Source organism: Pleurodeles waltl, chromosome 1_1 (genome assembly GCF_031143425.1).
Source record: "Pleurodeles waltl isolate 20211129_DDA chromosome 1_1, aPleWal1.hap1.20221129, whole genome shotgun sequence".
NCBI lineage: Eukaryota > Metazoa > Chordata > Amphibia > Caudata > Salamandridae > Pleurodeles > Pleurodeles waltl.
In genome coordinates, this window is record NC_090436.1 from 946,152,655 (window position 1) to 946,180,322 (window position 27,668).

At 42.0% G+C, this 27,668-nt stretch overlaps 1 protein-coding gene across 2 annotated transcripts in view; it reads right to left on the minus strand.

The window, feature by feature from the left end:
- LOC138289633 (alcohol dehydrogenase 1-like) overlaps positions 1 to 27,668 on the minus strand; it is a 385,600-nt gene that overhangs the window by 203,580 nt on the left and 154,352 nt on the right. For both annotated transcript variants that reach the window (XM_069230190.1, XM_069230189.1), the window contains exon 3: positions 3,066 to 3,207. In XM_069230190.1, the coding sequence (XP_069086291.1) occupies positions 3,066 to 3,207 (142 nt within the window). The remainder of the gene's footprint in view (positions 1 to 3,065; positions 3,208 to 27,668) is intronic.

The window sequence follows — 27,668 nt, forward strand, 5'->3', positions numbered from 1 at the left end:
AATATTATATCACAGGTATAATCACAGTTGTTTAGCATGTATTATATCTGTGGGGAGAAAAGTACGTATAATCCTGTATTTCCAATGTCCATTGCACTATGTGTGAAGTTCACTCAAGTAAAGGCCTGAGTTGTTTTTCTATGTTTAACCTGCAACATGGACTTTCTGTTTGTGTTGCATTATTCTTCATTTGCAGGTGCATCTGCACACGTTTCCAATTAATCAAAGGCATGCTGTATATTTGTGATAAGGGGGTAAAGGAGGATGTGTTGGTAAGAGCGAGGAACTTTAACAAATGACTAAAGGAGAAAGCGCCTTTGTGCGCCCCAAAGGAGGTACCCACAGCTGTCCTGATGTTTGGACTGTGGGAGTGAAGTCTAATGGGAGTTGCAATTTCCAAACTGTGCACTGAAGTTGTAAAACTACTGGCGATTATGACGTGGATTCTTGAAGGTTCTGTAAGGTCTAAGTTGATGGTTAGTCAGTTAAGGGGGTCAGACCCTTTCAGCCCTTTAACTAGAGGGGATTCCCTTGTGACTTTGAGGAGTAAAGATCTCTCTGTTCTTACTTTGGCTGAGTGGCTTCATGCTACACGCATCTCTCTTGCTGAACTTCTACTGAGGTTTCTTTTATTCTAACACTCTGACTATTATTAATTTCCATTAATTCCAGACAAATCTTAAAGTTTCCCGTAGTTAATTAGAATGCTTGAATTCAATTAATTGTAAATGATTAAAAAGGAGAATAGCCATTTGGATTCTGATCATCAAGTACTGTTTCTTATTTTTTGTATTGTTGCGATGGATGTACTTGTATCCCTTATGCTTGTATGATTTAATCTGATTAGACGCTTTACTTCACCTTTGGTGATTCTGTTTTGTATAGTACGTTTCTGAGACACATTTACATAAGTCTGGCCTTAAAGTTGTAATACATTTTTGAACTTAAACTTGTGCCTCTGAGATTTAATGTGTGACTAAATGGGTTGCACTGTTAATTGTTATGGCATTGTTGATTTGATTTCATTTCTCCTTACATTTTGGAACTTCGTCAGACTAGTAGAAAATAGAAAATGGGCCAGATGCGTTTTCAGTATTAGAGGTCTTAATAAGAGCAATAATTACATTACACATGGTCACATTCATTTTCTGAGGCACTGTGATGTTAAGTGATTTGCCCAGAATCACAGGATTTTGAGCTGACGTCGGCACACAAATCTGGTTCCCTAGTTCCAAAGTCAGCAGCTCTGGACATAACACAACATCCTTGTTAAAATGAATGTTTTCTTACGCATCTATTTATTATTTGGACATAGTCTGGGAGGTGGCTTTTGGGCCAATTTGCCATTCCTTTCCTGAGGAAATGAAGAAAGGCTCCTTATTCGAAACGCTACCCAAAACCTGGGGTTGGATGTAAAGGAGCTGTTGCATCATAGGGACAGTGTTGTTTCTAAATATAGGAAAGAGTATTTTACACTCAATGAAACTAACATAATTTGTACAGCAGCAACATGACAGACAGGGAACACGTGTAGACACAGCATCCGATGTATTCTGCATCTAGAGATACTAGTGGAGCACATAATGAAGCAGTACATTATTGAGATTGAGGTGCTTAATGACAATGGCAATTCACCTGTTTTTATCACCAATTAAATGGTTTTACATATAAATGAGACTACAGTGCCAGGGGCACAGTTTGTCCCACCTCATGCTCATGACAGCGACATAGGAATTAATTTGCTGCAGGGCTATCAGCTCAGCAACAATGCAAACTTGCAGCAGGATGTAAAAACAGGACAAGATGATGGGAAATTTGATGAAGTAGCTCTGGAAAAATCGAGGAAGAACAAGAAGTCGACCAGCTAAGCCTAACAGCCACCGCAGAGGAGACCCATTCAGATCGGACAACAAGGATAGAAGGCCTGCAAACACATGCACTCCTTAGGAATGCTGGAAGTAGAGTGAAAAAAGTACCTCAATCCTTGTGTGAGCAGTGGAAGGGCACTAATCATGCAATTAACCAGTACTTGGTCCATGCTCCATCATAGAGACAAACATGAAATCAGCCCGCTCTGACTAATCCGAAAGAAGGAAATGAGAATAACACTGAAGCCAACCAATGGTAAGGGTTTTTGCTAACAAAAGAATTTGTAAGTGACAGCATATGCTCTGCCTCAGGCAAGACCTAACAAAGGCAAAAGAAGGAACAGAGGAAAGGTGGAAAATAAGTTACAAAGGGAGGAAGCACTGATGAATAAAAACCTGCAGGAGTGGCATTAAGAGTAAGGGAATGTAGACATGAAGTGAAATCAAAGACTTTGTATTTGGCAATCCCCTCACTCCCCAGTGCCAGCAATGGGCTACTGAGAAAAACTTTGGGCACTGGCATGTAATATTTTACAAATTAGGCACTGATTATGGTTATGTTGCCAATTTAATTGTATACACTGTTTTCTTTTACTACAAGGCTATCAACAGTCAAATTGATAAATTGCTTACAGACAGGAGGAGTTTCTATATGACTATAGACCGATGGGTAAATTTGCCTAAATATGCGAACTTGACTCTGAGTAATAGAACCATACCAGAAGTTGGCAAATCGATCCGTGTACCCTCTACCCACGGCTTTAATTCTGCACTCCCCTGCTTCTTCTCTAAATCTACACATTTCTATGGTTGTAGATTGCTTGCCAATATAACTGATGAAATAAAGAAATATTGTTTTTTGGTCTGAACATCACCAAAGAGCAGATGGCTCTTTTTATGTATCGCCAGATGAGAACACTGACATAGCTCTCCGAACTGAAAAAGAAATTAGTGGTTCCACCCACTCAGTGTTTATAGACTTTCAAGAAATACTTGACCTCGAATGAGGTCTCCACTCGCACTTGACACTGAAAGCAGTCTCTTTGATAACCAGAAATACAACCTGTTATGTTATGATATGGCATAATTGAAGGATATGGCTCCGTTACATTATTAACCGAACACTATGGGTAATTCCTGAAAACAATTAAACAACCGATCATGAAATTAAGTGTACCTTGGGTATGTTTCACTCACCTGGTTTAAGGTCAGTCACTCCCGCACCAACACTTTCAACAATTCCAGCTCCTTCGTGGCCCAGAATTACTGGAAATTGTATTTTGCCAAGAACACCTTCAATACCATGGTGATCCGTGCGACAGATCGCAGTTGCAACAATCTGCATTGGAAAGAATGAGATAAATGTGCAATGTATTATAGGAATGCAAAATATTTGAATCAATTTATTCACTTAGTGATTAAATGTATGTGTATTCACAACAGTCAAAAGGAATGAGTAAACCGTGTAGTAGAGTTGAGGATGCAAAAAGGATAATCACTGAGGTAGTCATGGCCATGATGGATAATATATTTCCATTTTTTATTTACTTGACTACTTGTTCACCATGTCATCTATCTACCTGCCCGTCTTCCTTTCTTTCCATACCTGTGGGCTTGGGTGCAAATACACAAATGTAAATTAATGTAATGTGGGTTTTGGTAGCAGCACAAATCACAGGCCCTGGTAGCATATTTTACAGGAGAGGAAGAGTGATATCCACAGGATAAAAAACAAAAGGCTATAAAGTACACTCATCTCGAAGCAAGAGAACAGGCTCTCTGAGTGAAAGCGAAACCAACTCTTTATGATGAGAGAAGAAACATAATAGGGATTTTCAAGCATTCCTCCAGACAAAATTGGATTAAGAAAAGCATACATAAATCTGTCTAATTGCCAAACTTTTCTACCTACTAAATCTTACAAATGTCTCATCTGGAAAGATAATGGTGTACTTATCAGGTAATTATGAGAGCATGTTTAATTTTTAAAGCATGGATCCAGTGCTCCCATTGATCACCCTCAGTATTCATACTGCTTGACACAGCATGGAGGCATCAGGTGCGATGCTGCTGATAGAATGCTGCTATGTGGATAAAATGAGGAGCACGCTCTGCAGATATGTTGGATCTTGGTTCCAGTAGGCCTTGTGAATGGTGCTAAATAAGTTTCCTCCAGGCATCCACCGAGAACCATTGAAGCACTTTCGCACCTGGTTTGGAAGGGCCAAATGTACCTAGGTTTAGGCACATCTTAATTTTGTAGCCTCTTGAGCCTGTTAATCAAATTCTTTGGCAAGCTTTTGTAAATCACATTACAGTAGTGAACCTATCCCCAAATTAGGCAATATGTTAAAGGAGTTTGCATGAAATGGAGGAATTTCTGGCACAAACAGAGTTGCAATTTGATTGTTTGACCGGGCCCATAATTTAAAGGGTAAATAAGCGGTTTGCTACAACAATGATCTCCAGGTTATTTGTTGTAGGTGTGGTGGAGGAGAGAGGTCCTAGGCTGAAAGGCCAGTGAAAAACTACAGAGGAAGTGCTGTGTCCTCCAAGGATGAGGATTTCCGTTTTGGCACAATTTAAGCAAAGAAAAACTTTCTCTCACTCAATACTAGGCAAGAGATTTTGTTGAGGCCCTCGGAATTGTTCTCTAGAAGGATATAGATTTGTGTATCTTCAGCACATACACTGTAGTGTATTGTTGGGTTTGAAAAGTCTTCTGCGTGATAGAAGACGTGTACCCCTCCCCTGAGTGCCCATTTGTACTGTAGTTTGGATCCCTAATGCTGATCTATGTTGTCATAGGCTCATTAGTGTCCTCCATGACATAGTCCTGTCTCAGATTGCAGTCTTGTTGGACCAGGAAGGACGTCCAAAGTGCTACCCTCATAATGGTGAAAGGCTCCCACCTTCACCAAGAGTTAAGCAGCACAAGCACAGTGAGGCTACAGGCTTACTTTACACTTGGCCTGCATCAGGTCGCAGGAGTGATGGCTCTGTGCTGGATGTAGGTGTGCCTGAAAAGGGTAGAGAACAGGAATAGAGCAGTGCTGTGCAGTACAAGCATGGTTAGTGCATGTTCAGAGGGTATGTATGCCTGCAAAGAATACATTACTTGAGAGATGTAGTGCTGTACAGTGCACATGAAGGGTGAAGTGTTGAGCACCATGCGCCTGATGAGTGTGTGTGCTGGCAGTGTGTTTGGGTGCAAATAGCACACCATGGCAAAATATAGAAAGGATACAGTATTGATCAGTGCACACAGAGCGATTGTGTGTGCTGGATGTATGTGCGCCTTGGGTGGCAAAAATACATGCGTGTGACATTACTGGACAGTGTGTGTGCTGTGTATGTTCACTGAGTGCAAGTGTCCCTGCAATTGTACATAATATGGAGGACCCTGGGTTCCATTTTGGGAAGCCCTGGCCTGTTTGGTGAAGAAATGAGGAGTGCAGGAATTCCCCCAAGCAGATTTGTGTATTGTTGCATTCCTGTGAGATGGGTGGGATACCCTGGAGGACGAGAGAGAGACTCCCTCTGTACACTTCAAAAAAGTGCTCCTTGATTCAGTGATAGATCACAAGGAAGGCGCCTCGACACACCTCCGGAAGAAGATGGGGTTGATAAAGGAATCATAAAGATTAACACTGGGAGCCTGGAATTAAACTTTTGATTCGCATATCATGACTGACATCCAGGTGTGAAATCTAGTCAATTGCATGGCATGTGTTGTGGGACTATCAGATTAGGAGTCTACCCTGCTGTAACAAACAGCCTTTCACAAGGAAGAAGCAAGGAAAAATTGTACACTTCAAAAGAAGCAGAACCCCAACATAAAACTTCAAAGACTCAAACCCTAAATCACATTTGATGTCTGGGAATGGTCTACAAGAAGCTAAGCAGCCAGATGGGTTGTATGAGAAGGAGAAGCTCTGCATGATTTCTGCTTATGACCAGGACTCAAGACCAAAGCCTGCTAGTCTCCCTGTTGAGTGCAGCACCATCATCAAGGAAAACCAAGACTCCCTGCCCTGGAGCTTGGAGCATCAGCGCCTGCTCGCTTGTAAAGACCAGCGCGCACTGTGAGGAAGAGGAGAGCGGTGGAGGGAATGAGGTCCAGAGAGGAGCCCTACAGAGAGCACTCTTGGGGTGAGGTATGGAGAGACGGCTGTGCACCAGTCAGGTCATTGCCCCTGTGCACGAGTGATTCTGTGAAAAAGTCTGTCAGCATTCCTGTGGCTCATTCTGGCTGTGGGGTGGAGCTGGGAGCACCTTCAGATGCTCGTGTGGCCAGCAGTGCCTCCCAGAATAGAGAATCTGCACCTACTGGATGCTGCCACGTGTACCGCGAGCAGAACAGGACCAGAGCATGCAAGTGCCAGCGGTGGGGGCACCCGCTGGACCACTGAATGATTCTATGCTGCTGGAGAGGGTACAACTTGAAGCTGGGCTGTTAGATCCCAAGGAACTCACAGATAAAGATTCTGTGACACCATAGAAATTTTTGACTATTTACTAAAGAATCAAAGGGGACTCTTGAATCAGGACTACTAGTAAGCATTCCCTGGATGTGGCCACCAGTGAATGGGGAACAACGCCAACCTCACTGCAAGGAAGAGGGTGGAACAGTGATTTGGCAGATAAACACTAGAGCCCTGACTTCAAGGCAGATTGTGTTGCTGCTTACTAATGTTGTTATTTCTTTGACTATGTGGATTTAGAAATAAAATACTTCTTTTATATAAAAGCAAATATTTGACTGTACATTGATGTATTGCCTTTACTGAGTGCACACTGAGTTATGAGTTGTGTTCACTAACAAGTTTCTACACTCCTCCTCCCCAGAGAGCCTTTGACTGCTTGACCACAGCTACCACTAAGAGTAATGTGCAGAAAGTGTACTTGACCCAGTTGCTCAGGATCTACAGTAGGTCCTGCTCCTGCCCCAGGACATCAAAAGTGAAAGGCCTCAAGGGGGCGTGGCCTGGGAGGCTAAGATTGCAGACCCGAGCTAGAAGAACTCAGCACTGCCTTTCCCTTTATACTGTGCCATCACGTTGCAGGGTGGCTACCTGGTCCCTGAGGACCCTTACCCGGGTTGGGACCCCATTACGGCCAGACAAGGACTGCAAGATGGGACCCTCTAAGGCCATGACCTGAGCAAGTGTCGCTGCTGAGCCTGCCAGCAAGCCATGGAGAAGACAATTTGGACCCACTACTGATGGCACACACTAGCTACCATATATGACACTGGACACAGGTGTTTGGCTCCAAGTTGGAAAACACCACCGTCCCACATCTACTGCCAGTGTCATCACCATCAAAACCCCCACTGCAAGCCTATAATATTCACCTGACCTTTGCGCCTTGCGGCTCTACTACCCAAGGCCTAGTTACCGGCTCTTCATTGGCAAGTGGCGGCCCCCGCTGGAGTCAGTGTAAACGGCACCAGAAACAAAAACACCCACCCAAGACACAGCATTAACGAGCAGGGTGACATCCTTGAACTATTGCCCTATCACACTTATTTAACCAGCTGAACTACTAACTTGGGCCTACAAAGGATCCGCAACACCAATTACTCTGCTCACTTGATTGTAACGCCTACTTAGACTCTTGGGTACATGCCTGATTCTGCAATATTTATTGGGGACCCCTATGTTCCAGAGTGTGGAGTAACACCTGAGCTTGCTGGAAGTAAGCAATGTGACCTGGCCACACATGACCGATCACTGTTAAATGATGGTGACATTATAAGGAGGTGCTTTTCTCTCCCCCTTCTCTTCAGCATCAGGCCAGTGATGCACATTTATGGGGGGCAGCAAAAGGGCGAGAGGCCAGCCCATTTACCCAATTAACTTAATGGCCTTTAACCTCTAATTGAACACCTGCGACCACATAGAAGACCCCCCAGCAACACCACACCAGTCCATGTCAAAGCGCTCATTGAGCAACCAATCTGCAATATCTCACCTATGGCTCCCACTTCAGAACCTGCTACCACTATTTGGGCGGTGCCCACCACCACCCTCTCCTGCAGATACCTTCTCTGGCATCTATATAGTCTCACATGCCCTGTGCTACAGACTCACCATAACACATCAAAATCACTTTGTCTCTCAACATTGGAGCTAGGGCAGCATGCTCCTAACTGCCCACGCCCACCATGGAGCCTCTGCACATTTCTGGCACCACCTGTCAACTGACAGAAGCGGAATCCATTGCTGGCAAACTGAATATGGTCCTAGTGGCCATAGCACGTACCCGTACCTCAGAGGAATACAAAATAGATGCAGTGGCCACAGACTGTCAAGCACCAACCTGTTTGTCCCACGGGCACACAATGTTGACCAAGTTGCTTATTCCCAATTTCCCCTAGACGATACGTGCCTCCCACTTAAATAATCATGATCGGCATCAGAACGCCCTCTGGGAAAGGGAATGGATGAAAGAAAGAGAGAGAGAGAGACACTGGAGCCACAGTTCAGGATCCGAATGACTGGTGATGGTCCTTGAAGAGCAGCAATTTCCTTTGATAAATTACATATCAATCAAACAGATCATAACTCGTAACCATGTATATACTAGTCTCCGACTACTATGTGCAAGCTAGATGTACCTGTTAGGTTCCCTTTTCCCACTTTAGATGGCTCTCCCTCTTTCAGGGAATTTTCGGGAAAAGATGTTGATTGCCTGTAATTAAATAAGAACCTTAAACATCCTACAATATCTATGACTACTCCCACTGTGACCCAAGATTGATCCCACGTCACCTTAATTAATGCCTGCCTAAATGTACTTGAAGTTCCGTGGATATCTTGTTTGATGACCTTGCTTGGATTTCCTAAGATGCTAACGCAGTCGACTCCATAGACATTCAAATTTGTAACAAATAATGACAACAAATTCTCAGCTAATTAGGTTTGCAGACATTCCTGGTTTAATTTACGCACTGCACTCAAAATTCCAAGGAACAGACATTCAGTGTCTTTTGATCACAGACTGAAAAACATAGGGTTAATATCAAAAGATTAAGGTGCAAAGTTTGCACCACTCTGGGAACATAGGGTCAATATCAAAAGATCACAGTACAATATTTTTAACACTCTGGAAACATAGGGTTAATATCAATAAAACAAGCAATCAGTTTTATCACTGTTACATCACAGCGTAAGCTGAGCTTAGCAATGAAACTTTAGGCAATATACATAATGTTCTGTATCACCAGCACCAATTATGCAAATGTCATATTAAACTTAGCGTTAACAAACGTATTCACAATACATTGTTTTTCTGCTAATTGCACAAACAAATTTATTTTCTGAGATATACAACAAGCAACAATAATAAGCATTATTAAGTTGCTACCGGCGAGCATCCCAGTGACCTTAAATGCCAATGACATGCCTTCTTAGGCGCACTGCACTTCGAAATATTCAACTTTTGAATAGCAATCCAGCAAGTGTCAGGCTTTCACAAATGCTTTTTGAGTGCGCAAAGTGGGTTACCACCTTTTAAATAGTCAATTTTCGCGATCTCTTCAACTCCCCAGAACCGGCATCTGGGATACAGGACTGAACATGAAGATCAAACATGGAGAAGCAGCAACTCCTTCTCTGCAGACCGTGATATTTACAGCAAGCAATTCAATCAGGTAGGTGTGGTTTAAATACCTGCTGCATCCAGCCACAACCAGTCTCAGTCATAGGGAGCCACACCCTGTATGAGTCATAGGGATACTGGAGGCTTGAGCAACATGTGTCCTAAGCAAGCATTGGTTCCAACAAGCACTTGTCTTTGTAAACAAGCATTAGTATCTGCAGAAGATTAATATGGAGTTACAACAAACATTGGTTCCTGCAAAGGCAGATGATTGGTTTAGGAGTTCTTTACTGGAGCACATCCAGGTTTGCAGGCCCAACACAGACTTTACACTTCTGTGAAACGATCACTGGAAGTTGGCTGTACTCGACATTCCCTATCTGTAAATATCAGTGTGGAGTCCCTATGTCACCACAGAAGTGTAGCTATTTCCACAAACAGTTGACTTATCTGTATCCCTATAGCATGGGGACTTTGCACTGATATTTACATCTAGGAATAGTCAGATCATCGTCTCTGCTAAATCCCACTCTTTGCTTTTAACGTTGACATAGGTCCCACCGCTTAGAGTGAAGTTACAGCATCAGAACCTAGAGTCAATTTTAACACACACATCTTCCAGTCCTTCACCAATCACATACCACAGAACACTCAGCATTCCTGGCTCCTTTCCAGCACGTTTCATCAAAAAGATCTCTGGCAAAGAGCCCTCTTGCAGGACTCGGGTATAGTAGTGGCGGCCTGACGAGAAACAAGCTTGATGATGCAACATGCTACCTAATGAAGGGTGAGGGGTCTTGCTCCTAATAGGCAAATGCTTTGGATGACCTCTATTCCTGTTCCGAATTGGCACTGAGGAATCACTACTTCAGAACAGTGTACCTGTTGTATATTATCAGTTCCCAGATTACACCCTGGCCATTCAATGCCAGCGTCACATGTTTTTGGAGGGGAAACGCAAGTTATGAGAGCACCAAGTTCAACATGCGCTCCCCTACCTGGCCCATATCCATATCCAAGTCCTCCTTCTTTACTGATCCGGCAGACATTTGGGAATGAATAGCACATAACAGATTGGTGGCTACAGGCCCGTCTTTGAACAATCGCAACAAACCATTATGCAGAGAATGAGACACAGGAAACACCCCTAGTATACACAACTGACAATCCCACATGTCCCACACGACCCCCGACCAAGAGGAAATGTTTCAAGAACACCAGAGGGTCCTGCAAGTGGCTCCTGAATTCAGAGACCCAGCATAGAGGTCCCGAGCAGATAAAAAAGGTCCGGATTCTTCGGGAAAAAGTGACTCTGTCACATCTGATGTCACCCCCTTGACTGCGAAAGAACTACCAGTGGGAACACCTCAATTGTCCTGTGATCTAATTTGAAATGCTACACAGATATATAAATGTGTTTTATCTTTACATGTTGTGACCTATATTTATTATACTTATAGATAGTGCTTTCTACACGACCACAACCTCCTATCAGGTATTCTTTCCTAATTCCACATTGTGTTTCTCCCTGGGGATGGGCCAGAACTCCTCAGCCTGACTATTTAATTGTGGGCGGGTTGGGGGGCCCCCCAGACCACAGCATCTATCATTACATATCATGGGGGGCAAAGCACTCCTGCCTCTTGGCCAACTTACTCATACACCTGACGAGCTCCTTCTTAGATACTCAGGGGCATATTTATACTTTTTCATGCAAAACTGCGCTAACACAGTTTTGTGTGAAAAAGTATACTGCCGGCTAGCGCCATTCCAAGATGCTGGCCAGCCGTCATATTTATGGAATGACGATAGCCGGCAGAAAGGCCCGGCTAGCATCATCAAAAAGGATGCTAGCCGGGTGGGGGAGGCTTAGTGGGGAACATGAGGTTGTGTGTCAAGGGATGACACTAGTATGGGCAGAGGCATACTTTTCTCTGCACAGCAGCCACATCTAACGCATTCACACTTTCCACCTGGTTGATAATTGGGCTCTTCTTGTTTTCTGGCTCTTCTGCAACACCTACACCAAACTTTACTCTTACTACTCTCATGCCCACAACCTCCATGTTAACACTGACAGATTTGTATGCACTCAAAATGTTCTCTCACATATCACAGACATGGATTGCTTTGAACATACACTACTCCTCCAGATTACATAGTGAGAAATAAAAAATAATGGAGCAGGCGTTAACAGTGCCGTACAAAATACGATTTCCTTGCGCCATTTTTTTGACTCCCCTAACGGGGGAATGCCCCTTTTACATACATTATGCCTGGCGCAGGCATGCATTGTGCCACTCTGTAAATTCGGGGTGGGATTTCGGCCTCCTTGGGCCACATGAACGTAAACATTTCTGATGATAATGTGGTGCAAGGTGGCGCTAGGGGACTATAAATATGCCCATAAGTGTACATACAATACGCTGATTGTCCTGGTGCTCTTTTAGCCTGGCAGATACAACAGGATACTGACCGACAGCCAATACTAGCTAAACGTTCTGCTACAGGCCTATTGGTTCACTCACAAACAGATATGCACTACGCCTTTACTCGCCAATGTACACAATTATACACATCCATACCAACAGCCCACCCTGACACTATCACTGCTTTTATGTCTGCAGTCAAACTTCCACAGGTTTCACCAGAATCTAGAGACAAGACTACTCTTTTTGAAGTGCAGGAAGCACTGCACTGGCCACAGATAACACTCTGGGACTGGACGGCCTACCAACTGTATTCTACAAGGCATATACTCCATACCTGGCGACTTGTCTTACCACCTACACTTAGCAATACCCTCCTAATTTCACTGCCCAAGCCTGGTCGGGATTCTCTAGACATTGAATCTTATTGACCATTGGCACTGTTAAACACCAACTATAAAATACTCAAGAAGATATTAGCAGACTGCTTGGCCCCTCTTGTGCCACACTGGGTCCACTCAGACCAAAACGGTTTCATTCCTACCCGAAACAGTTCTTTAAATATACGTTGCTTTTTCAGAGTATTCACATACGAGCTACAAAGTTATCCACATTTGTGATGCATAGTACTGGACTTTCATAAAGCATTTGACTCATTGGAATGGCCTTTCTTGTTTGAGGTACTGAGACGTTATAATCTTGGGTCCCGTTTCCTCTGACTAACTATGCCAGGCCCGGAAAAAGTATAAAAATGTTACTTGAATAATCAACTCGACCTAACTGTAATGTACTTGACCCGTAAACGGGTCTCAAATTGTGTGATCATAGGCAATTAGTTTACAGAGTCGCCTTTTTCTGTGCACCTTCAAATATGTGGGCTCAACATTTTTGCTGCACAAAAAAACTGTTTTGTTTGATTAAATAGACAAAATATTTGCTCTATGTATAATAAGAATCTAGCCCACATGTAGGGGACAAATGTTCCATGACTTGCCTCTCAGTTTACTAATAGCATTGCCATCAAGGCAGAAATACTCTCTGTTTATGTTCAAACACTCACTTTTGAAAAATATATTATTAAAGCATGATGTGGAAGCATACTGTAATTTACAGATAGTACATTTCCAAGAAATGTCCAAACCCCTTCCCACTAACTTGCAGCAACTTAGCTTGTATTACAATAATCTGTGAAAATGAGGTTTCAAAAACATATTTATATTTTGCACATCCCTAGGTAAAGAGTTCTGATTCGTTGTTGTCCTTTTAATTTTTTTTCATCATAAATAAGTAAAAAAAATAGGCTTTCACAACTACTGAAATATATTTAGAAATGTTTTTACAGTTGACTTACTGTGAAATTGCAGACTGTATGGTGTCAGGTTTTTTCTAATAAACAACATTTAAATAACTCTTTTTACAGCAGGTCAGAGAAGTTCACCTTACAAAATCCTGGAACTCTGCAGTGAGGAGGGAAATTCATTGCAAGTCAAACTGACTTTTGACCTTTGCCTCTCGACACAGAGCAAATGTGACAATATAGCAATATAGCAAGATTTAAAGGGGTCTTTATTGTTCCTTTACTTTCTGATTGAACAGAAAACTTGTTCATTGTCAACTCACCAGAAAGGGCAAGGAGGACCTAAAAATAGCTCAACCTGATAAAAAATGACTTGCAATAGGGAGTAGTCGAGTACATTTTTCAAGGCTTTTTATGCTACAAATCCCACATTGCGGGTCTGAATTGGTTGTCACATTTCAGGCCCTACTGAGATACAATGGGGGAGCCACCAAGGTTGTCCATTATCCCCACTGCTATTCTCCCTTGCACTTAAGTCATTGGAACATCATTTACGCGTGCAGGGACAAAAATGGGGAATCCCACTGGGTGATAGCATACAGTCTGTATTGCTTTTCACAGACAACATGCTTCTTTACTTAAAAGATGACCGGTCCATTTCCTTCACCATCGCAACACTACTCACTGAATTTGCCTCTATCTTGGGACTATGAGTTGATTGTACCTCATGTCCCAGGTCCTCTTTGATGGTAACTTGACCCAAACAGTCTCTGCAGTACGTGCACAGATGTAATTCTGGCAGACATTGCCATTATCAGTGGCGGGACGTGCAGCCATGGTAAAGATGGTGGTTCTGCCAAAACTGCTCCATTACTTTGCTAACCTTCCACTTTACATTTACTTTCCTTTTTGTCATTCCCTAGAACGCATAATAGGTAACCTCCTCTGGCATAACAGACGCTGTAGAGTGGTCTTGCGGAAACTATACCTCTCCACAGATAGTGGTAGACTTAACATCCCTAAATTTGAACACTAATCCTTAGCATCACAGTTACAATGGGTGATGCACTGGATTAGTGGCCAGCAACTTGCGAACACTGCAACCCTCCTCCCCCATGGGATGGGGAATGCATCCTGGCCCTTTTCCATCCAGCCATTAAACTTCACCACAACACATCCCCCTACTACTTATGGCACATTGGTGCTTTTGCAGAAAATTGTTTATCACCCGATCAACTACACCCTATTCTCCAGTGCTACCACTTCTTGACATGCTGCGGGATGTGCTTCGAACACTCTCAGAGAACTAAGGTCATGGCACGTGGCAGGCCTGCACACTGTAGAAGATTTGTATATGAATGGCACTCCTATTCAATTAGAGGAGCTTACAGCAAATACAGAACTCCTATTCTATGCTTCCTTTATTGCTGTGTTAACTCATGCTTGGGTTGAGATACAACAGCAACCGAAACAACATTTGGTCATACAATACTTACACATATTGGGTGCGGGAGGACATTAGACTTGCTGTTTCATCAGTGCTTGGCATACACACAAAGCATTTCCTCTTACAGGACTGCAAACCATTGAGATACGGAACTTGGCCATGCCTGCACAGACAATGATTGGCAGATCATGGTAGCATATCCCTCCATAGTGTCCCGAAATGCATGTTTGAAATTAGTCCAGTTCTACATCGCGTACTTAACCCCCAGAAACATAAACAGATATTTCCACTGCTCTGACCCAGCCTGCGACTGCTGCCTAATCCCGCATGTGGGGATGATACACAAGCTCTGGTCTTGTCCCACACTGATCAAATATTGGAGGGATGTTATATCTCACTTAACTCACTGCACGGGCACAGTCTTCCCTTACACCTGGGAAGTCTGCATCCTAAGACTTTACAGACGCACAAAGAAGCACAGAGCATCAATGAGGTTTGCTGACCTGGCTCTCATATTGGCAAAATCGCTCATTACTCAGAAGTGGAAGACAGCAAATCCATTGGTAGCCTCTTAATGGGTGATTTCCCTGTTGGCATGGGCTAGGGAGGAGAGCACACTGCTACGTAGGGAAGATTTGAAAGGTCTTCATGAATACCCTATATCAGATATCTGGGATGCCTTCCAGGACAAGTGTCAGGAGAATGTGCTGACTGCTCAGCCCTCTACTCAATTAATCATGCCAGAGGTGAATTCTATCTGCCCTCCCCTTCGATCCTCACCCTACTGAGTAAATGTTTTATTGGCCTCCGACCCCCGTCCTTATCGGCTTGGAAACATTAGTGGTACATCTTCCTCTTTCAAGAACGAATGCAGCGATTTCTTTCCCCCTTACCCCTCACTCACACCTTAACCTTTATCATCTCTATTATCTTCCCCTCAGTTATTGTTCTAGAAACAGGTTCTTTTCCCCATTGCTCACTGGCACCAGAGATGCCCAAACACATGTACAAATATTTGTTTTCTGCTGTTTGCAACTGACAAATTTGCATTGTCTGTTCCATACATATAAATTACATTATTCTTGTTTCTTACCTCCTGGAATGTCCTTGTCTCCGAACAGCACAGTGTGTAATGATGTTTGCAAAATACCGATTACTCATTTACAACACAATGCCAATAAAATGTATATTTAAAAAACGAGTAAAAGGCCTCAACCACCAAGGTTGGGTACAGTAGTCCATGCGTAATCTTTGAAAGGGGTTCTGACATGTATCTAATATTGAGCAACTAAATTAGATTGGAGAAGGGTTTGCAACTACTGCATATGGTGGAACAAGGGAGGAAATGGGTGTCCATTTTATAATCATCTTCCTAGACCTGACCAAATGTTTACTGGAAGGACTGCATGCAAATCAGAATGATCCTAGCTAGGCAACTATATAATTCAGACTGGAATTTTGTATCCTAAAGACATCTCTGAATGGCTGGTGGGTTAATACTCATTCAGTTCAGTATAGTGCACAAAATGTGTCTCACCCCCTACAAATTGGACTAGTGCTTCTGAGACATTATTCTGGTATGTACCATGTGCATAGCAGAAAAGGCCAGGCTCTCCCACCTAGTACAGGGATCTCCAATCACCATTGCATATTGACAAGAAGTCATGAGGACACTGATAAAGGTAAAAGAAAGAATTATAGTGCAACAGGAGATATGTATAATGAGCTTGTATTATAATCTGTAAATTAGAAAGTTAAGTTACAAATGTATAGTCCAAATTCTGATAATAGCTACCTGGCAAATATCAAATACATGGCAACCAGGAGAGGGGATTTAGGGCCCACTAGCACTCATTTTATGGGAACATAACTTATTTTTCCTCCACAGAGTAAGAGGAACAGAGGGAAAGAAGTATAAAGATGGAAAAACTGTGACAAGGTGGGAGAAATCTGTGATTAAAAAGAACCTGCAAGAGTGAGACAAATAGAGAGGAAATGTGGGGTGGTTGTTTAAAGAGGTATTAGGTCACATCAGGACTACACAACCTAGGTACTTGGCATCTCAACCGTCAATAGCGCTGGCCAGGGGCTTGAATGATAAACTTTGGGCCTCAGCACTTACTCTTTTACTGATTATACACTGAACATAGACCACAGCTTTCCCTCTTCCAGAAAATCTGTGTCCTATTCAGCACTAGCAACTAAACCCTGGTTGAAGGCACTCAATATTGCAAAACTGTTGTGAAAGTGATTACCAGTTGTATGGATGGATTCCAACACAACTAATAATCTCACTATTCTTTTTACACCCAGTAAAGGTTTGAGGAATTTAATCCTGAGCTCAGCCTCTGGTAGCTATGGCACAGAGCAGACAAGCTTAGCTTTAAAAAACTGTGCTAAGCATACACAACACAAAAACACAACACTATGAAAATCCTGCTCTAATTCATAAAAATAGAGAAGATTTTAATGAACACAAAGACACAAAAACAAAACAAAAAGTCCAATGTGGGAAAACAGAGATATGAATTTTTAAAGTTTTAAATTAAAAACAACACTAAAAAGTGCAAAACACCAACTGCAGGCAACTGGTCTTGTTAAGCTGACCAGTTATAAGGACAAAGGGAGTTATAAAATTGACTGCAATAGAGTGTGAGTTGGATTCAAAAATCACCTTGGTCCAAGTGACACTTCCCTTCAGACTTTGAAATATTTCTGGAAAAAAGGGGTTATCGATGATTTGTTGGCAGCACGATCTGCAAGCTGGATCTTGCTGAAGAGCGAGGTCCTAGTATGGTTGACAAGGAAGGCTCTGAGCAGGCAAGGTCTGAAGTCCGTGCCCAGGCAGGTCTCAACGTCAATCGGCTGCAGGTCGACATTAACTTTGGTAAAGCCATCAATGATCGGACTTAAAAACTTTTTCTGGAAATCAGATGTCCTTCAGCAGGGCTGACAAGCAAGTTGGTTCCAACCAGTGATTTGATGCTGACAGCTTTGGCTCAATGGCAGTCCCAGTCTCCCGCTGGTCGTTCAGAAGAAAAATAGGCAAAATGTTTCTAAGTCGTTGTGTTTGTGGTTTGGGCACGAGTAGTATACTCTAATAGCAGCCAAGGGTTCCAGGATCCCAGGAACAGCACTTGGGGTCAGGATTCACACCAACAAACCCCACTATCATGGTCCACTGCAGGTCCACTTGGAACTGGCCAGCTGGGTTTTTAAAGAAAATGGCCATCCCACAGTATTGTGTCTCTGCAGCTCAACAGGAAGTCAGCAAACTGACCCTTGGAGTCCACTTATTTGTCCGGGGTACAATTGGGAGAAGGTCCAGCCCTTAGGGTTCTTCTCACAAGTCATAACAGCAGGTGCAGTCCTTCTTCTGTCTTCCTCAGATCCAGCAGTGTTCTGAAGAGGATGCCCAGGGGTCCCACTTTTATGCCTGACACCAGACTGTGGGCAGCTGTGGCTCCTGGCTTCTCTCTGATCAATACAGAAAAAGGTTCCAGGCGTAACCCTACCCATTTTTTTTTGCTGTTCCTGTTTGCCCTACTGCATTCAATCCCACAACGCCCCTTTATCCCTAAAACCAAAATAGCAGAAGCTTTCTTCTCCTATACAGAGATCCTGTGACCAACCTAGAGGTGTGGCTAGGGAAATGAGCAAATCTTTCCCCGTGTGCATTCAAAACCGGGTATGGGGACAGCTTCTCTACCACTAGGAAGTTTACCTTTCTGGCTAGCAGGAGAGTAGAGAGGGAGGGCAAGGTGTGAGCTGCTACATCTGCCATAGACATGAAGGCTTCCTTTGTAGTTAATTAGGTTCCTGGGCACAGGCCAGACGGCAATCTTGTCAGGGGAAGGCCATCTCCTTGCCCTTTGTCTCAGGTCTGGGAGCCAGCTCATGCCTAATAAAGGAGCCATTCATTGCCTGGGTGACGCTAAACAGTGGTAGAAAGACACATTTGGCTCAGGCAGGAAAATCACAACTTTCTGTCATATTTAAAATAGTAATATAAAATCCGACTAGATAACTACACAGTTAAGTTGCATTATAAATTACTATTAAAATGAGCCACTGAACAGTTTTTAGCTACTCCAAAACTTAAGTTAAGCATTACAAGGTATTATAATGTGACCAAGTGCTTTCATATGAGAGAGACAAACTTGCCACAGTGAAAAACAACTTTAGGAGGGTTTCACTGTGAGGACATGTAAAACTTAAAACACATATGGTCTACTTTTTAACTACCTTGTACCCTGCCCTGTGTACTTTTAGCATCTAATTTAGGGAGGAATTACAAATATTAAAAAGGAAGGTTTAGGCCTGTTGAAAGGTTTATTTTGCCAGGACAAACTGGCAGTTTTTGCACCCAGTCTACAGGGGCCCACTTGGAGACATGCTTTGCATTGTCACTTTAGTGGTGGCACAGTATGTGCTGGTGTACTAGGGACTTATAGCAACATTAAATATAACAATCAGGAGTATAGACAATTTTGAAATTTGTAAGGTGTCTGAGTATACGCATAGAGAGCTGGTTACCAGTGCCTTAGTGAGCAGAGTCAAAAAACAAACAGCATCAGTTAAAAAAACACAAGGATGACTATGCCAAAAAAGGGTAATTTCCCTAGAGCTGTGTACACCAGAATCCCTAGGAAACTAATTGAAATGATATGAAAACTACAAAATCAAGTAGCTAGATTATGCTTGAATGTTTTAACTTTGGAACCTATCACTTCTGTCTTGAAAATACAACACTGGATCCCAGTAAACAAAACTATCAATGTTGAAAATTCTCTTTACTGTCCTTCCGAAGAAAAGGACCGATAAACATGCACTTCTTAACTCATCAAAGAGAAACCTGTGCTCATCAAGAGCAAACCTCATCACTCAGCTACTTTTTCCAAAGGATAAAACATTGAGGGAGACTGTGCAGAGACCACATTGCCGGTTCTGGAACATACACAATACAGGCTGGAGCCAAAGTAAAGGCCTGATTTAGAGGTTGTAATCATGTTTGTAATGGAGTACTCTGCCTACCAAAATATAAATGAGGCCCTTAGTCACTTGTAATGATCTGAAATATGTGAAAGGAGCCACACATAATAGTAAAAAATAAATACACATATAAATGCAAGTAAGGAATAAAATATTTTTATAGGGGGTGATTCAGAAATGAGTGAAGTGTTTTTTATAAATTGTTTTAGCACAGAACACAGAACGTTTGAGACTTCCCAACACTTGTGTTTCCACGTCATTTGTATCAGACTCTCTTAGTTCTCAGACATACACATCGGTAAGCATTTGATTTTCTCAAGCTTTTTGAGCTGTGATAGTTAGGCCATTCATAGATGGATTGATGATTTTCCAAAATTTGGTATACCCTTGTGCTTTTATAATATAAGAATCCTCAGGCATGTGGCATTCACTGACTAATCTGTGATTCCTCAGTGGGAAGGAGTGGAGCTTAGCATTTATTTGTAACTTGTTGCTTGTACTTTTGAACCATGGTTATGGTGAACATTATTAAGAACTATAGGGCACAGTTATTACATTTTCACACAGGGCTGCAAGCAAAGTTGCTGTGTTGAGTGAAAGAGAGAGAGCAGAATGCTCAATGTTTAGAAAGATATGGATATTTCTACACTCTCCTTACCCTGACACCCATGCGCCATATTGCATACCTGCTTTGTTACAGGCAGGATTGTTTTTGTGCCGGAAGGGGCACCTTCCTGTACAAAAACAAACATTAGAGGCATTTTCCCCTTTCTGTGTGTGCTGCACACTTAGAAAGAGGAAATAAAGAAGAGAAATAAAGATATTTCTCCTTGTTATGCCTCACTTGGGAAGGCGTAGTATTTTGACACATTAAAAGGTTTACAAGGCTTTGTAAATCTGGGAATGTGCCAAAATCCAGGGTTGGATGCATGAAAATGCCCAAGCTCCATCTATGGAATGCCTCTGAAGTTGAAACGTAACGCAACACAGCACAAGCCGCAACCGTACTTTACTTTTCTTTACAAAGCCTGGCAAGGCCAAGCAAACCAGGCCTTGTGTAGCTTTGTAAATATTACTGAAACATTTGCCTTGTCCTTGTGCCGGCCTGCGTGACAAAAGGACAATGCAATGGCTTCACAAATATGGGCCTCAGACCTGGCCTTAATTAGGTGACACAAGAGTATTTTTAAGGCAAGCCTACCATGGTTGACTTTTTGAAATTGAGAACCAACTTAGCCGTTGGGTTTTGCACGCCTTCTAGACTGTCAATGAACTTTCTGGGTAGGTCTAAGGGGACCAAACTGCATTAACCCAGTTGTAAAATGGCCCCATTTGTGTCCAGTTCTGTTAGTTTATTACGTCTGCTGAGAAAGGATACTGGAATATGGTTCCTTGACCAATGCTTCCAAGAGGGGTGAAGGAGAGGTAAAAGTTATTTGCTGGGTTCATACCATTTCTTTCACTCATCCAGTTATGAATATTGGTCAGACAATTTGAAATGCTGGCCTGATCCTGGGTTTTATAGAAGTTTATTCAGTGTTCTACAAATACTTCTGAAACTTTGTTTATTTACCAGGTATGAATGCCGTGTGTAGTAATGGGGATAAGCAATGTAGAGCAATGATAACATAGCTTTTGTACATGTTCCTATACTTTACCCTGAGTGTGGAGTCTTCTTATGCTAAAGAATATGGGAATGTAAAAAAGTTTATTAAAGAATTTGGAAAAATATTTGTAGTATTTTTATGGTAAATGTTATTGCAAATTAGTTGTGTATATTCTATTTTAAATGAAGATTACAACGAAACATGTTCCAGCATTAATAACTCATTTAACATTTAAAATGTATTAATTTAAATACATATTGTTAAATAAACATATTTTTTCTGAAGTTTAAATTAAAAACAAATACCACCTAAAGGTAAAAATATATATTTATTATTATTTAGAAATAATTAATAAAAGTGATGTATAGACTTACGTATACAGACTTTTATGATGTTATATTAAAAAATAATGTTACCTTAATTTACAAATTCAAAAAACGGTTATTAAATTTACATTGAAATTAAATACATGTTTTATTTTTAGAAAATTGTTTTACATTAAATTAAAATTATTTATATATTCAGCAATTTTAATTAATTACGTTTACCACTTTTTCTATGGGTTTTTATTGAACATGGTCCTCTCTGCAGGGTCAAACCCAAACATTTTGCCTTCAAACCTGTTTTTTAAATTTAATTTTTGTTGACATTAGAACGCTTTACACTTTACCAATGCTAACCAGTACTAACATTTGTGTGAGCTCTCCCTAAAACATGGAGAATTGATTTACGCCTGATTTACATATTTAATTTACATATACGTCCCTAGTACATGATACTACCATGGTACTAGTGTGCCTGAAGCACTCATTGTGCCACCCACTTAAGTAGCACTTTAAAAAGTTTCAGACCTGTTACTGCAGCATATGGTGTAGTTTTAAAACTGCCATTTGACATGGAAAAATAAGCCAATTGCCAGGCCTAAACCTTTCTTTTTAATACATATGCCATCCCTAAGGAAGGCCCTAAAGAGTTCATAGGGCAGAGTGTATAGTATTTAAAAAGTAGGACATGTGTATTTAAGTTTTACACGTCCCGGTTGTAAATTCATTTTTCACTACTGTAAGGCTTATATTGCCAATTGGGTAAAACTTAGTTACATTATTAAACTTGAAATGTGCTAACATATGATTGGGGCACGTGGGAATATCATGTTTTGACTCAAATGAATTGTAATGTAAAACCCACTTTAACGGTAAAGTCTGATTTTAAGTCACAATCCTGAAATGCCAATTTTAGAAAGTTAACAATTTCACATCCTAACCAATTGGTGGCCACTGCCTGAATCCTGGGCCACCTTACTGTGAATAGTGTAGCAGTTGGTCTTTATGCATTCCTCCCAGAGAGTAAGACAATGGGGAACTAGGTATTGGCAAGATGGGCCATCCTGTTCTCTGCCCTACTTACAATTCAAAAGGCTGCCTCCAGCACTCACACAAAAGGACTCTAGTCTTTGTCACCCCAGTATACTTTGAATGTTGGCGGGAGAGGGAACCAGATGTTGTAGCCAGGACATAAACTCCACTTCAAAAGCTGCCACCAGTAATAATTATTGGAAGTCCTAAACCACATCTTCAGTGTACTCCTGGACCTGTGGACTACAGAGGAAGGACTGCCTTCTTCTCCATAGGACTACCCTGCTACTTGAGGCCTGCCCTGCTCTCTCAAAAAGAAGTCTGGACCTGCTCCCATCATACCAGGCTATCATTAGTGACTGCAATGGCCAGATGGTTAACCTCCTTTTCTGAGCTACAGTGAAACAACAAGCTCCAGAGATCTTCCTGTAACTGCCCACCTAACCTGTTGCAAATGGACCTGCCTGAGCCCTGCTGGCCACTGCTAGAAGAAGTCCTTGTTCGCCAAATGTGCCTCTCCAAGTGGCTCTTTTGCATTGAGACTTTGCAATCTGTGACAACTGCCAATGCAAAGCTCTGGTAAATTCGACTCCATGATACAGTGACTGCCAGCAACGACCAGCAATGCGATATCTGCCCTTCATGCTATAGCGGTGACAGCCAGCAGTGACCGACAACATGAAAGTCTAGCAACCACCATCTGCAACATCCGAAAAGATCTTTGCCTACAGCGACGACCATCTGCGACATCAGATATGCTCTTCGTAGTTCTTCACAGCCTCCTCCACTCAGAACTGGACTTTTCATGGCAGACTTTGAGAATGGAATCTTTTTCAAATGAACTAACCTAGCCCCTGTATCAGGCCCACACTCTATTGCAAATGGCCTGAAGTTGTGACTTTCTCCTGGTCTACCATGATCAGATGACTAGGAGTGGTGCTCTGTGTTTTTAGATGCTATACTTACCTCAAACTTTGAAATTATACATCTCTGGATTAGAACTGATTAGAATGTTCTTAGTTAACCTCATTTTATCTCTTAAAAATTACTGTATTTTTTTCTAAATTGATGTGGGATTCTTCTGGTGTTCTTACTTTATTACTGTTTGTCTGTAAATAATTTGTGCTTTGCCCCTATGTTAAGCTGGAGTGCATTAGTGCCAAGCTACCAGAAGGTTAAGCACTGGTTAATTTAGTGACTTTTGTGATTCACCCTGACAAGGATTGAGGTTGATGTTTGAGCAGGGTTTTCACCTTCCCTATCTCTAGTATGTTGTATGTGGGGGGTTGCAGTACCTAGGAGTGGCCATCTGTAGTACTGGACTTACTCTAGCTTCGAGCTGGAGTATGTTTACTACTGATTTGGTCCTTTCTGGCAGTAGCTACTATAGACATGCAGTTTGTTAATAGGAGTGAGTTACCTCTTGTGTGGATGGGAGCAGATTCATCCTTCCCAATACCCTTCCTTAGCTTTCTCTTAACCCCTCCTTGCTCCTCCCTAAACCCATTCACTGTAGTTATATATATTCTCCATTTCTAGCCATTACCCCTGGCCCTCTCTAAATTAACTACTAAAATGTATACCTGTGCATGTGGAGGCAACACACTCAGGGCAAAGATATCTACACAGAAAAAAACAGGAAAAAAATGGGCCTCCGCAAGTAGTTTGTGAATAGCATTTTGTAGAATGTTTGAAGTACTATTTTTGTATTACAAAACATACTACCAAGTGAAGTTTGTGCATAGACTCCTTCCTTTCTCATTGTTTTTTCTCACACTCTTGTAGCTACAGGAATGGTTCTAATTTAAGCACTTGCCTTACTCCACTACAGCTGCTCCTAACACTTTGAGCAGTAAACCCCATGCGTGTAGGATACCTCTTGAAATCTTTGCTGACTACAAGCATCAGCTGTAGCAACCTTGCAGAGTTGTAGGTTCAGCATTTATCCAAACAACAACTTTCTAGCACACGCTTGTCACAGATTTACAGTGATCAGCCAGTGCTTCTACATTAGCTAGTGTTATTGAGGGGGGCGTGTTACTTAAGAACTGGATATTTCATAGTTGTTAACATGAGTTAAAAACTAAGAGCCTCATTTATACTTTGGCAGGTGGACTGTCATTCTGCCAGGTGAGCGGAGTAAATTACTCCATCCCCATGGCAGAGGGACACCTGCCAAATTCATACATAACCTCCAAGCAGGTGGGCATTTATATAATGCATTGACAGAAGACACCATCACAGAGGTTCCTGATGATGTATTTCACTGTTTGGTGCAGGGATGCATTAGCATGATGCAGCCCTGCATCAAAGTTTTCTTTTTTTATTTTCAAAAAGAGAATCCTGAAACACCATTTTCTTTTTAAAAATTAAAAAAATATATTGTTCTCCTTTCTGTGGGAGTAATCTCCCATGGTGAGGTGCCTTTATTAGCGTTTTACTGTTCCTCGCCCCTAGGATTTGAGTAGCAGTGATGGGCAGTTAAAATGGCTATATGTCCGCTCATCCTGATTGGGTAGGTGGGTATGTAACCATTTCTTCAGAGGCCCTTACTCCATCAGGCCACTAGAGAGGTTTAGCTATGGTGGTGAAAGGGTAGCCACCGCCCTACCCAAACCTATGGTCTACCCGCATCTGAATCAGGCCGTCGGACCATTTTGTTGGCGATAAGGATGTGATGGAATACTCTTAGCTCCAACATATAAATCAGCCCCAACTCCTAAAAAACAAAACACCACTGAAATTTAACTGTTATAGCTCAGTGAGCTAACCCATTATGTCATCAATTGTATAATTTGAGATGCTATCAGTGATATGATCAATGAAGTTGTTTACCATGTCAAGAGTGATGTAGTATGTGAAATCATAAGCAGTGCATTTGGGGGGTCACAAGTTATAGTTAGTTAAGTGAATTGTAATTAATGGATTTCAGTGTTTTTTTGGCTTTTAAGAATTAAATTATATGTCCTTTTAACACCTAACAATAAGATTTCTTTAACCTTTGCTTTTTTCAGTGACCTTCTAGGGTTTTTTAATGTAAGCTAAGCTCTTATTGTCATACTTGACTATCATGTCACTTTAACCTTTGTTTTTTTCATTGCATTTCTAGTTTTTTTTGTACATATTCAGCTAAGTCCTCCACTGCCCACAGCCTTCTGCCATTCACAATCAGATGTTGGCACAGACCCACACCCTGCTGGTGGCCAACCTACCAAAGCTTTCTGTCTGAGGTCAACTTCTTGCCACTGCCCTCTTCCCTCCGGCCCTCCCTCCGTTGTCAGTCTGCATGCCTCTTCCCCCACCCCTGCCTCCTGTAATCAGCTTGCTGCCTCTGATCAGCTTCTGTCTGCCCTCTGTTCTTCATCTGCCTGCCCTGCCCCTCTCGCCTGCCCTCCGAGGTCAACTTGTTGTCCTAGTCCAACCTACTGCCCGCCGTTTTTCTTGTGTGTGCTCCTAGCCCCCATCGCCTGTCCTCCATTTTCAATTATTCAGCCCTGCCCATCAATGGATTGCCCACTGTGGTATTCGTGCTACTCCTGCCTCCACAATATGCCTTCCTTTTTCCATGGGCATGCCCCAGCCTTCCCCCCTACCATCCATAGTCTGTTGTGTTGCCACTGCCCGACTGCCTGTCCTTTGTGGCCTGTCCTTGCTTCTGCCCACTGCCCTCTATTCAACTATTGAACAGATTTACATCAAATCACAAGAAGCACTTTTTGTGGGTAAAGATCTAGCTTTCCACTAAATTTGGTGGAATTCCGTTTAGCTGCTTTGGCTGTGGTGATGCCTAGCATACCCCATGAAAAATCTATGGAGAAAAGTGTTTTACGATCCCCTTTTTTCTCCTCCCATGCTTGACAGAGCAACCTGAAACTTTCCAGGAAGAAGGTGAGGTGGATGAACTTTTTTTTCAGAAAGTTTTGTGAAGATTTGTCAAAGAAAGCCACAAAGTTATTGCCAATATTCTATGAAAAATGTGAACTAACTATACAAAATGAGTATATGAGTATATATATATATATATATACATACATATATATATATATATATATATATGTGTGTGTGTGTATATATATGGCTAAGGCGCTTCTCTGTGATTGGAGAAATTGTTGGAGTATTTGCGAGGAAGCTCTGTTCCTGAACGCCAGGCCGCTCTGTGTGTGATTAGGCTCAAGACAGAGCAAATGTGGAGTTTTGAGAGTTATATATATATATATATATATATATATATATATATATATATGATGCAAACGGTCTGAACAAGCTTTCGGTCGGCGCACTCAGCTGCCGATGCTGGGGACGGAGGAGACCACCCTCGAAACAACAATTGTAGCAAAAGTAATTCACCGCACTCTAAAAGATCCTAATCGAATCTCTTTAGTAGAATGTTTCAGCAACCACTAACGCGTTTCAAATCATCGGGCACTTTTTTGGGAAACTTTTGTGAAGATTTGTCAAATGGGCCTTTTTCTACCTACTGCTGACATCAAGTAGGTAATATATATATTACATATATATACAGGACATATATATAAAACCTACTGCCGCTCATCACTAGATAGTCATAGGTAGTTACAGTTATGATCTAGTTTCCATACGAAGATTCAGCTTCTGTCTTGAAGGTTTCGGGGTGATCTGTCAAGCGGGGATGAGAAAAAGGGGGGTCCCAAAAGGCATTTTCCCCATTAATTTTTCCATAGGACCTTTAGACATGCCTACAGCCCAAACCACTGAATGGAATTACAACAAATTTGGCACAAAACTAGAACCTGTCCTGCAGATCACTCTTTTCCTGGTTCGGTGGGAATCTGTTTTGTAGTTTCTGAGTACTTTAAGGCTGTTAGACCTGACAGCCTTAGGGTGGTCACCCCTAACTATTTGCCTGCCTCCCTCCACTTTTTGGACACTGTTTTTGCAGGTTTTTAGACTCTATGCACTTTACCACTGTTAAGTAGTGCTAAAGTGCATATGCTCTTTCCCTTTAAACAAGGTAACATTGGGTCATACCCAATTTGACTATTTAATTTACTTATAAGTCCCTAGTACTGTGCTCTATATGTGCCCAGGG